The sequence below is a fragment of the Falco punctatus genome, assembly GCF_963210335.1.
Source record: "Falco punctatus genome assembly, chromosome: 8".
NCBI classification, from domain to species: domain Eukaryota; kingdom Metazoa; phylum Chordata; class Aves; order Falconiformes; family Falconidae; genus Falco; species Falco punctatus.
The window spans coordinates 34,992,776-35,009,183 of NC_137588.1; the positions used below are offsets into that span (position 1 = coordinate 34,992,776).

At 41.5% G+C, this 16,408-nt stretch overlaps 1 protein-coding gene across 1 annotated transcript in view; it reads left to right on the forward strand.

The window, feature by feature from the left end:
* Positions 1-1,341: 1,341 nt before the first annotated feature.
* Positions 1,342-16,408, forward strand: part of GPR39 (G protein-coupled receptor 39) — an 83,082-nt gene continuing 68,015 nt past the window's right edge. Inside the window, exon 1 of the mRNA XM_080399671.1 lies at positions 1,342-2,410. Coding sequence (XP_080255797.1) covers positions 1,543-2,410 — 868 coding nt within the window. The 5' untranslated portion in view covers positions 1,342-1,542. The remainder of the gene's footprint in view (positions 2,411-16,408) is intronic.

A 16,408-nucleotide genomic window follows, 5' to 3' on the forward strand; every position in this document is an offset into this window, starting at 1 on the left:
TCAAACATAAGGAAAGATGACTGGGACTACAGGGCTTGAAGTTTTGCAAGGTTTGAGGTGATTTTTCTGAAACAGGAATGCATAAATAATGCATAGAAACAGGTGCTGATTATCCTGTTTTGGGCATCTTTTGTTCATTATATACTTGGGCTGCTGAGGTACAGTGATAACCACTGAATGCGAGGAGACTGCTTAATAACAGCTTTCTAATGTTTCTCTTTTATCATGAACTTAAAGTGTCACATGAGCTTGTCTAGTTAATAAAAATCACTTTGTGAACCCACTGTTCTTAGATTTGGTATTGGAGCAGATCACTGTACTGGGCCTCTCTCTTGATTATAGCTGCAAAAACTGTTCTGCCGTTTTGCATTGTAATTTAAAGGTTTCCTAATCCATATACACACCCTCTAATTAAATGTTTCCAGGGGTTACCTTGGGAGCCTTCAGTGCTATGGTTTGAAACTAAAACTAAAGAGTGCATTAAATTAATTCCCCCTGGGGTGAGACACAGGAGGAGGAAGTATATTTTCATCCCCTGCTACTCTGGATTATTTCAAAGCATGAGCATGATCAGGATGACTAACTTCATTATTTTTGTTATCTAACAGGAGAAGACGGAAATTTAAAGGGAGACAATCAATGTGTCGAAATCTAGAGTTCAGCTTATTTTGTAACTTCAGAGAAGACTCTTCAGAGCCTAAACAATTATTTTAAGAAGCTCCCAGTTCATCAGCAGCAAGCAAAAACCAGAACCTCCTTTTGATGTAAATCAGTCTGTGGCTGCACAAGCTGCGTAACTGCTGCGGCAGATACCGAGGTCTTCATTAAAGGAAATGTGAAGTAGTGAAGCATGTTGGCATTAGCACATATAGAATTAAAGTCTGAAGCCCAGTTAATTTTAAACTCAGGAGCAGATACTTTGTCCTCAGTGCCTGTTCACACATCCAGCCTGACTCCACCAACCGAACAGCTTTAGGAGAAACACCTGGTTTTGTTCCTGAAAAGGAGCTGCTGTTACAGGAAGTGAATTTCAGACATGGGTGTCTTGCTTTTTTTTTTTTTTTTTTTTTTTCTCTCTAAATCAGCTTTGCTGCAGTGACTAGGGATAGCCAAGATTTAGGTTAATGGTTAACAGAACAGCTATAACCACACAGAAACTCTGACTTCCTCCTGACGGGGCCAGGACCAAAAGCTGCCTTTGCTTGCAGAGGAAGAGGCAAGTATTAAAAGGAGAGCAGTTCACACTTCAAAGGACTGGGGAGCGGCAGCTTCACTCAGTAGAGAAAGGAGAAGGAAAATCTAGAAGGAGCAAGAGGTGTTTTCCCTAAAGATTGGTAAGAGCTGCAACACCTTCCTGCTCGGCTTATTGACTCAGTGGCTGTTGCTAACGAAACGCACAGGTGTGACTAGTTGAGACAGGTTCATTGTACCTGATTGCTCTGACCTGTGCATTTCAGTGAGAGGGGCAAAGTGAGAAAGGATTTATTTGCTGTGAATTCAAACGTCAGAAAGGTTCTTCCTTCTTCTTCCTAGGGGTTGTTCATGGCAGGACAGACATCCCTTTCAGACTGTTCTCGTCTCATTGACCACAGCCACATCCCTGAGTTTGAGGTGTCTCTTTGGATCAAGATCACTTTGGCTTCAGTGTATGTCTGCATCTTTGTTGTGGGCATCTTGGGCAATGGTATCACCATTAAGGCCACCAGGATCCTACAGAAGAAAGGCTACCTGCAGAAGGAGGTCACAGACCACATGGTGAGCCTGGCCTGCTCTGACTTGCTGGTCATCCTGCTGGGCATGCCCGTGGAGTTCTTCAGTGCTATCTGGAGCCCGTTTTCCAGCCCTAATGGCAATATTGCTTGCAAGCTCTACCACTTCCTCTTCGAAGCCTGCAGTTATGCAACTGTGCTACACGTTGCCACCCTCAGCTTTGAGAGGTATGTGGCTATCTGCCACCCCTTCAAGTTCAAGGCTGTCTCTGGACCCCGCACGGTGAAGCTGCTGATTGCCTTTGTCTGGGGGACATCTGTCATAGTGGCTCTTCCCCTGCTCTTTGCTATGGGCACAGAATATCCCCTGGAAACCATCGAGGGCTACCAAGGTATGACTGCCTGCACAAAGCCTACACCTAGGCACCACCTCCCTGAGCTGAAGCACAACATGACCATCTGTACCAGCCTCTCCTCCAAGTGGCCTGTGTTTCAGGCCAGCACCTTCAGTGCCTTTGCTGTGTACATCATAGTGCTGGGATCTGTTGCCTACATGTACCGCAGCATGATGAAAACCCTGATGATCAACAAGGAAGGAACTGTGGCAGTGAAGGGTGGACTAAGACACCAGAAGCAGTACCTAAGAAAAAGTGAGAGTTCGGAGGGCAAGAGTTCCAGGAGACAGATCATCTTGTTCCTGGGTAAGAGCCCTGTTCTACTCTGCCTCCCCTGCCCCCTTTCCACATGGGAAGGAAACTCAGAAGCCTTGATTTTATGTCACCAAGTTTCCCCAAATGGTTTATGTTTATATATGGCTTAAGATGTGCAAAATAAGGGAGTGAGATACTTTTGGTTGTGCTTATATATTTTAAGAGATGTGATTTCCCTGCTTGTTTTTGAGTCACATTTTGTCATTGGAACAGGTGGGAGGGAAGAAGGAAAAATCCATTACTGTCTGCTATTCATGTTGTTTGATTATACTGCAGCAATAGGGGTAATAGGGTGTTACTACTTGACCTTCAGGGTAGCAACAGACAACAGTTGCCTGGATATACAGTAGTGGTACTTGCATGCTTTCCCATTAAATTACAAATATATGCATATTTAGTAAAGGTTTTGATGGGAGGGAAAAATGTCTTGCAAGATCTGAAGATCTGCCCACTCTGAAGGCATGTCCCTGTTAATTCAGGATGCTCTCTGGAGGATGCTTATTTAGCCTCGGCAGTTGTGGCAGTGTTGCATCTGAGCATTAAGAAAGCTGGGCTGGAGAGTTGATTTGGTCTTGCAAATTGCTGTTGCCCTCTTCGGATTTTTTTTCCTGGTTTTATCTGAAGGCCTATAACCTTGGAATTATGTTTGATTCTGATCTTACTCACCACATTTGTCAGACAAAACCTAATCAAGCTGTCATTTTACCAATGTGGAATCTTTCTGGGCTGTGATCCATGTAGTCTCCATGTTTGTTGATGCTCTTAGAAGCACCCTTAATCATGCTGGGGCTGCATTGCTGCTAGTTTCTGTTTTGTTGGGTTGCTTAATATGGTCCTGGATATTTATCAAACGGATAAATAAACCATCTAGAGCATGAATGCACAGTAGACCTAGTGTTTCTGTGTTGCTTTTTGGTGCTCTGCTTGATACTACAGAGGAGGAATTGAAACTTGTTGGCCTGTCTACTTCTACAGGTTTAAGCAGATTAGCTTTTTTTGTGAGTTGGGTTTTTTCTGTGGGTTTTTTTTGTTGGGTTTTTTTTTTTTTTTAAATTCCTATGAGCTATCTCTGCTGCTTCATCTAGTCCTGCTTTTGCCATGGTCTATGGCTGGGATGTGAAGCTGCAGGGTGAGGAGCCCAGGGTGTCCCCAACTCCTTTTCTGCTGCACCAGTGTTATAATTGGGAGCATGGTGAAAACCTGACATACAGACAAGGCGTATGACTTAAAGGATTGGGGAAAGGATTGAGCTGCATACTGTACTGGTAGAGAGGGTGACAAAGGCTTCAAATGGGAGGTATGACATCCCAGGCTATACACAGCTCTTCCTTGTGCTCAGAGTGTACATCTAATGAAATAATCTCCTTGCGCAGGGTATCTTTTAGTCTGGGATGAGAGGCTCCATATCTGGGTGATTAAAAGGGCTCTCAGTATCCTTACTCCACTGAAAGTACTGATTTTGGGAGTAGAGGTAAGGCTAATGCTAAATACAGCATGTTGTGCAAGGCAGAAAAAGAGGTAAGGCTCTGCTCTTTAAGTTAACTGCTACAGTGGGATCTCTGAATGTCTGTGGATCTCTCTCCCATTGTAAATTATCATCCACAGCTACATTAAAGCCCAGTCTGTAGTAATTTCTAGCTAGGTTGTGAGGTGAAGGGAAATTGTTGCAACTTTTATTCTCCTTGATTGTTGTTCTTGCTTAGTGGTGGTCTAGTGTGGAATAGGGCAGACCTAGTGATGCTTGCAAAAGTGTTAAGTGTATCTGTTTGAGCTGGGCTATTTTTCTTCTTAGTAGCTGGTGCAGTGTTGTGGTTTGGATTTGAGGTGTGAACAATGTTGGTAACATACTCCTAGTTGTTACTAGGTTATGTTTATACCAAGTCAACAGCTTTCCAGTTTCTCAGACCTTGCCAGCAAAAGGCTGGAGGGGCATGGTAAATCAGGAGGGGACACAGCTAGGACAGTGACATGACCTAGCCAGAGGGATGTTCCATACTATAGAATGTCATGCTTGGGATATAAACCAGGGGGAAGTTAGCTAGGACTGGCGATAGCTGCTCAGGGACTGGCTTGGCATCAGTTAGTGGGTGGTGAGCAACTGCATTGTGCATCACTTGTTTTTTCTCCCTTCCCTTTGGATTTTATTCCTCTCCCCTTCTGCCTCCTTTTAATTGTAATTGTTTTTGTTGTTGTTATTATTATTATTTCATTCTAATTATTAAAATTGTTTTTATCTCAACCCTGGTGTTTTACATTCCTTCCTGATTCTCCTCCTCATCCCCCTCTGGGAAGAGGGGGTGGAAGTGAGCAAGCAGCTGCATGGTTACCAGCTGGGGTTAAACCATGACAAAAAGCTAAAAGAAAGTGATCAGCTTGTCCTTTGTCTTAAGGGAATTTGGTGCTAATATCTGACACTTCCTCTGTGCTCTCAGCTTTCTGGAGCCGGTAGATGCTTCTGTGAATTCCCCAAATATTTCAGTGGCAAGACTCTTAATACAAGTCTTGCTAATTTACTTGGGTTGGGAAATAAATTAATAAACTGAGGGGGAAGAAACTGGCCTGCATTCCTGAGAACAATGCAAAGCAATTTAATTTGGAGATTTCATAAGAGTGATGCTTTAGGGCAGTTTTAACCCAGAAGAAATGAACATATAAATTGTTTACAAATCGCTGAATTTAAATATAGTGATTTAGAAGTCATCTTTGTTTTTCATTTAACAGATGGGTCAAATTAAAACAAATACTTGTGCATTCCCAACATATTTCACTTTTAATGTGAAATGTAAATGACAGTATATAGCATGATGTCTTTGAACATCTAACAGCAATAAAAACAATTTAGCATTTTCTTCTAGTTGTTAAAAGCTATAAGTTCTATAAAATGGAGATTAAATTCATAAATCTCCTGACGATAAGAAAAACCTAAGTATAAGAAGACACAAGAAGGAACTGATGCTTTTTTAGTGTCACATTATTGTGTGACACTTGAGAAAATTCATGAAAATTAAATGTAAATGTTGAAAGTGAAAGACTGCTTGCCATAGGTAGCATTTATGCTTGCAGGATGGGTTCCAGATAGGGTGGCACCGCTGTTGTGATGGAGGAGGAAGGCGACAAGGGGCCAAGCAAGGGGACCACCACTGTGCTGGGCAGGCTGAGCTCATGTGGAGAAGAGCTTTTGTCCAAGGAAGGTGGCTGCAAATTTCAAATCATTTGGCTTAAAGCCCAGATGGTCTGATTGGGGATTTGAAGTCCTTGATGTGGAGATGTCAGTTCCTTCTATTTCCGGATACCTTGCTATCCTCATGGCAGAGAGGAGGGACTGGTCCAATGGCTGCAAGAACAGCTCTGTGCCTGGTGTTGGTGTGTGGGGGACTGTTCAGCTTGAATTTGGTAGATTTGCCCCCGTGGAGGAATGCAAATTTGTCCCAGTATTTTGAAGAAAATCAAGTCTGGTTTTATAGAGTAGGCTGTGCAGTGCTATTCCTTCCTTCTTCCCTCTATTGCGGTTGGTTTCAAGAGAAACATGATAGCACATGTAAGTCTTTGCTTAATGCTCCTGCAGTCAGGCATTTTGTGCTTTTGGATAGACTGAGGCATACTTGCTGCAATCTCTGTGTGTGTGATTTATTTAGTCATCTTCTGAGTCATGTGGTAAAAGCTCCACTACTTCCAGTGGGCTGGCCCAACAATGTGAGCAGCGCAGATCAGACTGGCTGACACTTGTGGGTGACAGACACTGAAACTGTGGTTTACCTATGTTTGTTGTTAAATCAGCTTTGCTCATGTTTGGTACAGCTGATCTTCTTCTCCTAGTGAAGATCTGCGTGGGTCTTTGTGGCCTGTCATGAGTAGCAGGGAAAATATAGCTGAACATATTTTTTTGAGGGGTTCATAGCAGCATTTGTTGTTAAAAGTTTCTCCAGCCCCAGCAGCAGAAACTGGATAACTGTAGTGCTTATGAGAATACTTAGTTGATGGCACTTTGATGAAATGCAAGGTTTTAACGGTATTTAAAATGTCCTAATGCTCGCTCCACCCTAACAGAGACTGATTCAGTCTTTGTGGCTACTCGATCTTGTCTTCTGTGTCTGTAAAGGGCAGAGCAGTGATCAGAGAGCTACCTAAACAGTCACAAGGTGTCACTGGGGACATTTTGCTGCTCAAAGAACCTGATCCGAGACCCCTGCCACCACACCAGTGAGCTCTTAAGAAGGGGTGAGTTTGAGGATGTAAAATTATTCTAACTGGGTTAGTGCAAACAAAGGAGGAGAATGTAATGGAAGGATCTTGTAAAACAGACTCAGTGCAGTAATTATAAATGTTGCAAAAAGAAGGCACCCTCACAGCTGAAACTATGTAGGTTAAAAATCTTGGCAATGTTAATGGGTGGCCTGCTCACTGAGAGGGGAGCAGCATGGGACAAGCCTCCATGCAAACAGCTGGCTGCCAGCAGTACCTGCTCACTGGCCGTGGCTGCATCCTTCTTGATCTGGTCAATAATACAAAGCCACATTTATACAAAGGCAGCCATATGGATTGTTATCAGACTAGGTCTGACTGACCTGAACTTGTATTCTACAATGAAGTAGGTTTTGACTACCCCAGATGAAAAAAGTATGGCTTCTAAAGCTTTTGTGATGTTTCCCTGGGTGACTTCAGTTTTGTGCTTCTGCTAAAAGCCATAATTATTTTGTATAAAGCCGCCTCAAGCCTACCACAGCAAATACGTTGAAATAAAAAAGTCCTTTAGTGTAGCTACATCGTCTGCTTGTCTTTGTATAGACTTCCAGTTTGCTCTTTGGAGTAATACTCTTCTGTTTGCACAGCAGAGGGGTCCCTCTGCATGGAGCTGCTAGGCGCTTTGGGTGCTTTGCCATTTGCCAGCTGGCATCTGTGTGGTGCTTTTCTGTCTCCTGACCATGATGAGATGTCCATCCATCCCAAGCTCTTCCCTCTAGAAGAGGGAAGTATCAAAGTAATCTGGCTACTATTAAATTGTTGAGGTGGATGTATTAAAGCACTGCTGTTGCTGTGCCAGTTGCAATAACCAGAGCTGCAGCTGGACATACCTAACTGGAGACCCTACTGGTACCATCAGCTCCCCCATGCCAAGCAGGGCAGATAATTTTCTCTGCTTTTTCTCGTCACTACAGAACTGCAGCGTTTCTGCTTTGGGACCTTCTGATGTAAGATGAATTTTATCTACATGCCTGGACAGCTAATATCCTACAGCTTCTTTAATGAGCAGGGAAGGGAATTGCTTATCATAACCTATGGCAGTGCCTCCATATGAAAAAGACAGTGTGGTGGTAGTTTGTTTTTTGTTTTGTTTTGGGTTTTTTTTTTCCCCTTTTTCTTTGGTCTGACTCTTCAAGTATGTCAAATATACTGAGTGTCAACTTGAAGACAGTAGCAGTGGTGGCTTCATTTGATGCAGTATGGGAACAGGTAGCTTCAGTTCTGGTCTGCTTTGTAAAGCAATAGGAGCTGGAGGCTTTACTGAGACTCTGGTAAGTGGCACAGAAGAGAAGAGACCCTGTCTCTAAATCCAAACAAAATGGGCAAAAGGGAAGGGTTGGAAAAGCTAAACAGAAAGAGGTCGGTGACCTGACCAAGGTCACAAATGTATCTGCTGAATCTTGTGCTAGTGCCCTATCTGCCTGGCCTCTGTCCTGCCACTTTTTTTAGTGGTGACTGTTAAAACAGTGCTAAGCTACTCTCTAACAGTACCAGTGCCACTGTAAGCACTGTGAACATAGCTGCACATAGCCGTAAGCTAAAGCTAGATAAAACTTTGAGTTAGAAATTAAAAAGACCTCTTAGGATTTAAGATGGAGCACCATTTCCCCCCAACCCCATATACTAGTGTTGGCAGATTAATGTTTTGCTGAGAATAAAGGTATTGTGTGTAGAAATAGCCTTTCCAAAGATCACTAAGGAAATGTATTTCATAAGGCACTTGGCAAATGGGTTTTCAGGAGGCAGATTACTTCAAGTAGTTGTGAAAAATACATGGTTGTCATCTGGAGATGACTCGGGCACAGTATAACTTGACAATAGTAGGACTTCTGTTACAGGAAAATTAGATGCTTCTTCATAGGCTGGAAACTGGCCGTGTGTTTTCCTTACTGAAAAAGGTAAAGCCTAGGGATAGAACAAAAATTGAAAGAATAACCTAATTGATTAGATTCCAGAACACAGCTCCAGCCCATGTTCTTTAAATTCGGCTTCATTGACTCCTCTTGGTTCATTTATTTAATCATTCCACTCAGCTGCCTTTCTTCAGAGACTTTGTTGGAGAAGTGCCTGAAGATAAATACGTTGCAGGCTGGATATGATTTTCATCTCTGTGTTTTATATGGTGTCTCCATCCACATATTTCCCTGAGCAGGGCTTCAGATTACACAAGATTCTGATTCCTGTCCAAGAAGGAGACTGAATGCACTGAAATGGGTAGCAGGGGCTGAGCAGGGAATGTGAAGCACTTAAGCAACAGACTGGGGTCTGGCCTTTCAACTGAATGGGACACATGCCCTCTGCCGCTGGTAAGATTTTTCTTTTAGGTGCTGCTTTCTGGAAAAGAGATCAAAGCAAAGGATTTACCTACTGGTGTTAAGTAAAATTTGCTTTCCTCTTCTCTGCAAAAGTATTAACCTAGTGTCAATGGCAAAACTGATCAATGCTACTGAATGCTGATAGCACAAAACCAAAGCTCAGCTGTTCAACAGATGACAATGGAAAAGCCACATTCAGGGATCATGGCTTCTCAAGGAATTCTGTACAACCAACCTCCTCTGAAGAGCTGTGGGACTTCTGTTGCTTTTTAAAAAAATATGTAGCCACAGTAAAATAGACTCAAGGCAAACTTCCAAAATCTAGATACCTGTATGTTCAGTTTTCCCACACTGTAATTTAAAAATGAACACAAGCAGAAACCAGCATAATTTTCCTTGCTATTGTACAGAAAACGATTTATCTACTCTTGCTTTAACTGGACTCACGTAATAGAAGATCGTGCTTTTGACTTAAGTAGACAGTCTTCCTTTCCTCCTGTGCTGAGGGATGGCAAAATGGTACAGAGAGAAAAAGAATGGAAGAATAGGGACTGATTGAGGCCAGCACCCCCAAGGTATTTAAGACTTTTGTAGTTTTAATGGAAAAATCAATGTGTGATTACACTCAGCATTAGAGTACTTAAAAATTGCCTCAACATGAAAAGTCTGCAGCTTTAAAAATAACCTAACCCTGCAAATACTGTAGTCGGAGAACGAAATCCATCACTAGTGTGAACCATATAATTCTCCATATCTGCAGATACGGTCTCTGTGGACATGTGACTACTGCCTTTGCTTCTTTGCATGAGAAGTGCATGAGGACAATGAGTGCTTTACTGGTGCTTAGTGAAAATTGCATCTATGCTTTTGTATTTCACCTGATACCTACAAGGAAATTGGTATTTCACCTGGTTTGATATGGAGCTATAGGTGTTGGTGTGCTGCTTCACCCTAGCTCATCCTATGGCACACGCAGCACAAGTATCTTTCCACTTCATGCTCTACCATCTGTGCTCTCCAGAGGCAAAGTTAACAGTTGAGATCTCTCTCTCCCCTTCCCCCACCCCCTTCACCCTTAGTCCTTCTGGCACCCCAAAGTATATGCTAAGAGAAGGAAGAAGGGAAGTGCAGGCAACATCCATCGCTGTGGCAGCATGAGTCAAGAAACAGGCAAGGGACTGCTGCCTTTGTGGAGCTGAGGTCTGGCTGCATCTTCTGAAAAACACACTGTATCATAGCAAACACTCTGTAGTACATGTTTTCTTACGTGGAAGCCGTCTCTTTCTTCAAAGAGTAGATAAGAAAGCAAGAAGATTTAATTCCATCAAAGTGGAGAAATAGAGATGTTGCTCCAGGTATGAGATGAATTGAGGGAGATGGCCCTCAAAAAGAATACTGTAGCCCTACATTAAGTAACCTTATCTCATCAGTTTTGGTGTATTGCCCTTATTCTTTTGACAAGAGACTGTCTTAAGCATTAATTTTCCAGTTTTTCTATTCTCTTGCTATCTCTTCTGAGCCAGATACTGTCTCAAATGTAGACTGCTCTTGCAACTCCTCAGTTTCAGTAGATAGGACTCATTTGTGGCAAATCCACAGATGATTTATTGACGTCTTCGCCTGTGAAAACTAAATGCATTATCTATTCCTCTCGTTATGTATTCTAATTATACCACATTTCACAAAATTAAATCTTTTGTTTTCCTAGCTGATGTTATGACCATTATCATTAAACAATTATCACTAGCCTGTGAATTTCAATGGAAGAGAGCTTTAATATCTGGGCATTTATTAGTAGTGTGAAGCTTTCAGTTTTATCCTACATAACTTCCTGGTTTCCTAAAGGCAACTTTTGCATTGAAACTGAGAACTAACCAACAGATTAAAGATTACTTTCTTCCCTTTCATTCATGCAAGCGAGTTCCTAAACCTGCAGCTGAAAAACTAGTTAGAAGGAAGTTTAAAACTAAGTTTTCCACTGAAGACCAACAGTTAAGATTTCAACTTACATTTGGCACAATGTGCTGTACCACTTTTTTAGCCATTTTTGAGGGCATCATAAGCATGTTTATGTGGCTAGAAACCAGCCCCATACTTAAGTGAGAAAGCAGTTATTCTACTGATCTTTGCTGTGGATGCATAAATAATATCAAGGTCAAAATATTATGGATTAAATGAGTCTGCCAAGAACCTCTTAATCATATAAATAGTGACTTACAAGGAAAGGTGAAACTGAGAAGGAGATCTGCTATTGTAACATAACTTTTTCCTTGTTTCCCCTTAAGCTGTTTTTAGGCCTCTGCTTCATGTGTTTAATTCTCTCTTAAAAGAACTTACTATGTATGTTCTTATGAATTTTTAAAAAAAGTGCAGTTTATGGGGTTAGAGTTGGTGATGTCTGACAGCAAGTGTATGCTTGTTACAGAAACACGTAGACAGAGTTCTGTGAGAACTCAAAAAAACACTTGACATCCACCTGCAAACAGGTGCACATATGTAGTAATTACCAGGAAACTAAACTTTACTCATGATATAAAGAAACCCAGAAACTGAGGTGCATTAGAGAAAGTAACATTGCGTAGCTATCCATCCTTGTCCTCACTCAGTGTAAATGGCTTTCCTTTCTCATGTTTTATTAGGTAGCATCTGCACAGGTATTCAAGAAACCATCCTGCTCCAGTCTCTAGCTGAACTGTGCAAAAGAGCTCAGATACGGTCCCTTTCGGAGGGTAGTCTAAATACTTTGCCTCTTCATGTAGCACTTCAGCAAATCCACCTTGCTTTGCTCCTCCTTACGTTACTGCCAGATTGCTTTTTGTGGAATGTAATGATTGTCTTACACGGCTAAATGAGGGGCTGCCTCATGCTCAGTCTTTTGTTTTAGTGGTGCCTCTAGCATGGCGTTGCTGAAGGTGATTATGATTTGAAGAAATATTAGAAGACTGTCCTGATTGCTCTTTCCTAGAAAAATCCCTAGAGTTCAGCATATATGTACCCTTCTATTAAATTGCAATAACTACAATTATTCTAGGACTTTGTCCATAAAGCATAAAATTTAAATTGTGGAACTTATTGTGGCGGAGACCAAATGTAAAAGTGGGCTCCAAAAGAGATTAAAGGCAACCTTGAAGTATAGTGCTGTCAAGAACAAGATATAATCTCTACTTTAGAAAGTCCTGATACTGCTGAGTGCCAAAGCCTCATTGTGAATAGTACGGGGAAAATCCCTCTGTGCTTTTTCTTTCTCCTGCAGACATCTATGTGGGATCATCACAGAGAGAAATGAATGGGCAGGTGAATCCTAGGTCTGTACCAGTGTGTCTGCTCTTAATCTGAAACTTTCTGTATATGCCAAAATAGGCAAGTAATCAGAGTGTGCCTTCAGCTAGGTATGGGAACATGAGCTTTTTAAGACTGTAGAACAAAAAGTTTGATTGGACAAGAAAAAATTTGATTAAAGTGCTCTCCCTTAAATTTTGGCTATTTTTTTACTATGCTCCTCTGTCGGCCCCCAAACATAAATTTTTCACGTACAGTAATGAACACATCTTTTTCTTGTTTTTATCCGTGTGTGTGTGCATACCAAAATTTGTCTTGTTTGATAGGCTCCAGCATTTGTTGATTTTTGTAAAAAATGCCTGTGCCTCATTCTGTCTCTTCAATAAAGACAACTTTTGAGCTCCCTCATTTTGAAAATAAAACTGAACTTAAATTTGTCCCTTAAAGGCATTAAGAATGAAGGTCCTCACCACCTGAGTCTTAGAAATGCTTAAGGATATTTGTAAAGGAGAAGTTCCTGAAACTGCTATGACTGAGCCAACAATCAGAATTAAGCTTTTAAGGTAACTAAAGATTGCTGTACCTCATCAATAAGGTACACAGATTCAGTCTTTATTGTGAACACAACTGTAACATGTCAGGTTTCAAGCCATTAGATAAGGACTAATGTGGTACAGTAAAAGACAAACAGAAGTCAAAAGCAAGCATGCTGGTCAAGTTTTTCCTTTGCCCTTCAGAGAGTGAAATTGCAAAAAGCCTTCTGACTCTGTCACGTTTTACTTAACAGATTTTTCTGATCAGTTGAAAGAAATACAGGTCTAAAATGGATGGAGTGGGATGTGTCACAAGTGTTCAGAAGGTGGTATTGAAGTAATCTTTTTGTCTTGAAAGCCAAATTTTGGGGCCAATAATGACGACATCAACTCCTACCAAAAATGCTTAAAAGCTTCTATTGGTATTTGCAGATGTACGCATAGCTCTGGAAATCTTGCACGATGATTGTAGGGTATAACTTAGCTACTGAAGTATAATGGGTTAAAAGATATCTTTTTTTAAAAAAAAACTGAACATTTGAAAAAATACAATGTCTAACTACCCATGCAGAGGCTGGAGAAAAGGGACTACTAAGATGACTGAAGAATAGGGAGACAAACCTTTAACGGAAGCTAAAATGAAGTTGTATTGTGTAATGTTGCAAAATGAAGAATATGGCTGGCTTTGAGTTTTCTGTAAGTACTTCGGGACATTGAGTACCAAGGCAAGAGAAAGACCTGACTTGTACCCTGGTTTGAGAATCTTGCAAAACTGATTCAGTAACAGCCATATGCAGAGTGGTCTATGCAGACTCCATGTACAATTAATTTGATCTCATTTTGCAATGCGTTAAGCTTAGCAGTTGTCTTGTGCATCTTCAGAAACTGCCCAGGGAGCCCAGCATGATTGTTAGGCCTTTTGTCAAGGAGTTTGCCATTGCCTTTTTTGTAATTCAAGGGTCGAGGACCTCCACTCCATTATGCACAAATCTTCCCCTTCAGCTTAGAGGTAAGTTTGAAAGTTACTGTCCTCTTGATTAACTCTGAATTTACAGAGCTTTAAATCCCTGCTAAGTATGGATTTGCTGATTTGGTCTATATAAAAAAGAAAAAAACCCTGAACGACAAACCCCAAACCAGCCATAGAAGCGCAAAACAGGAGAGGAGTTCTGAAACTGCTGTCTGCTGGTCTGGTGGATACAAAGGGCCATCATCCGTAAGTCTGAGTAGTCTCTGAGCAAAGCCAAAGCAGATCTGATCTCTATATGCCTGTGGAGGTTTGTGATTATATAGCTTTTCTTTTTTCAGTACTTCTCTTAAAAGATTTTTCCCACCTAGTGTACTTGGAGGCAGCCTGGGAGTTCATTGTTAAAAGTTAGTTTGGAGATTTAAACTATCCATTGTCTTGATTCCCTTACCTTTTCCTATTTCTGCTCGTATACATGTCTACTGAATTCTAAAAAGCTTTTTGATAGCGACTTGAAATTCAAATGTCTCCTTTCTATTTGTCTTCTGGTCCAAGCCACCATTTAAATGCATTCTTTTCTATTATAAAGAGCATATTGACAATTTAGGAAACATTGTAATTTCAGAGCATTTGCACTGCAGGACAAAATATTGCCTTGTTCTCTGCATTGATGTAAATGATAGCATTGGCACAAGAACTAATAGGTCTATAGGGGCCATGAATGAGTGCAGACAGAAATGAGAAAATTTTGAGTCATGAGAAGGACTTGTTCAGGGACAGCCTTCCAAGTGGAGAGCTGAACCAAACTAGTTCAGTTTCTGGGATAAAGAAGTGATCATTTCTGCAGGTCCATGATGCAGTTGCCTGTGCTGGGAGTGGAGGTGTGTCTCTGATCATGAAACCCAGGCTTCCCCTGGGTTGGAAGAAAGAGGTTATGTTTATTGCTCCTTGTTGTGACACTGTGACACTCCATATCCTCCTTTGGGAGAGTGCTGAACTTGCAAAGAAGGTCCAGTAAGCTTACTGAAGCTGAACGTTTTCTTGGCAAATACCTGTTGCCAAAAGGAGAGTTTCAGAAAGCTGACCCGGGACCGCGTGGCTTGGTGCACACATGGATCCCTGCCTGTAAGTGAAGGATCCATTTCCTGCATGTTTTGGTCTCTGAATCAAGGGCAACATATCACCTCTGCTTCTCCTTGCCTTGCTGCCACAGATCCATTCTGCCAGCCTGCCTCAATACCCCGCTTCGCAACTTACGTGGCTGTCAGTCTCCCTGTGCCTGATGACTAGCATTTAAAAGCTTGCCTCCGAGTCTCTATAGCCTAAGAAAGAATTGCTTTAACCTTATCAAATGGAGGTGAAATTTAACATGACTTAATGTTTATTTGCTGACAGGCAGGAATGTCCTCTAAATTGACTGTCACATCTCAAATGCAAAGCTGTAGGACCAGATCATAACCTCTTGTTGGCTTTCAATGAAACAATGTTAAGTTTGGGGAGTGGGGATATTATTTTGGCCTCCCTGGATGTGTGGATAGCATTCTTATTTCAAGTTTTATACAATGAAGTTATATTTTATATTTGCATAATTCAAATAGATGAAATCCTCAAGCAGGCACAGAAGACTTGATTTCATTAACTTGGGATGCAGCCATTCCCATCTCTCATGCAAATGGAAAATACCTTTCCTGTAAGTATACTTTAAAGATTCATTTCTTTCACTAATCAAGTGGTGAAATCCTACCCATGGGAACCAGAATTGATTTCTTTCCCCTTCAGACCAAATAGCATAGACCTTATTTGGGTTAACTTCTGTCATGAAATGTAAGCTTAACCCTTCTGTGTGCTGTGAATCAGCTAAATGTGTTCCTGTTTGCTGCTCTGACACGCTGAAAATGTACATGGTGTAGTTGTCCTGCAAATGTAGCAGTCAGCTCAGGGAAGCTCTGCCTATTGTCAACAAAGATGTATTTCCACTGAAACCCTGACCTTGAAAGCTCTTTTTAAAATTTCCTCTGGTGCCTTGAACGCTGTAATTGATTATGGTTGTTTTGGTTTTAGTCTTTAACAATCAAGGTGAAGAATTGCTCCCAAATTTGTTAAGATGTCAGGAGGAAGGCAGCTTCCTCATGCTGCATGGACAGCGTCAAGGAGCCACAATGGGCTCTCGCAGCCCTTCCACAAAGCTCTGATATTTCTCGTTGGAAATGGAAATCGGGCAGAAATGCTCCTCTCTCGCAGCTGGCACCTGTGCCTTGCTCTCCGTGGGGGATCTCTCAGGCTGTGAGAGTGCTCCACTGCACTAACACAATTTAATAGATACCTTTAAATCTCCAATGATATCTGATGTTGGCCCAAGTAGTTTTAAGGAACAGTCCTTCACACTGTCATCTGAGCCCATGGCTGGGACTCCTGTTCGTAGCAGTGATTAGGTGAATTTCCCCTTCTCCATACTACTGTATTATCTGCATATCTTTGTGTTTTCTGGATCAGTTTCTTGGTAGTAAAGCTCTGGATTTTATTTTCTGTCTTTCAGACATATCCCTTCTCATTTCAATCGGCTTATTAGTTGAAACTGATAGCCTACCTCCTTAGCCACTGTGCTTCTCTGAATCATTTCCCAGTGCTTTCGTTGAAAGCAGGATGCTCTGCT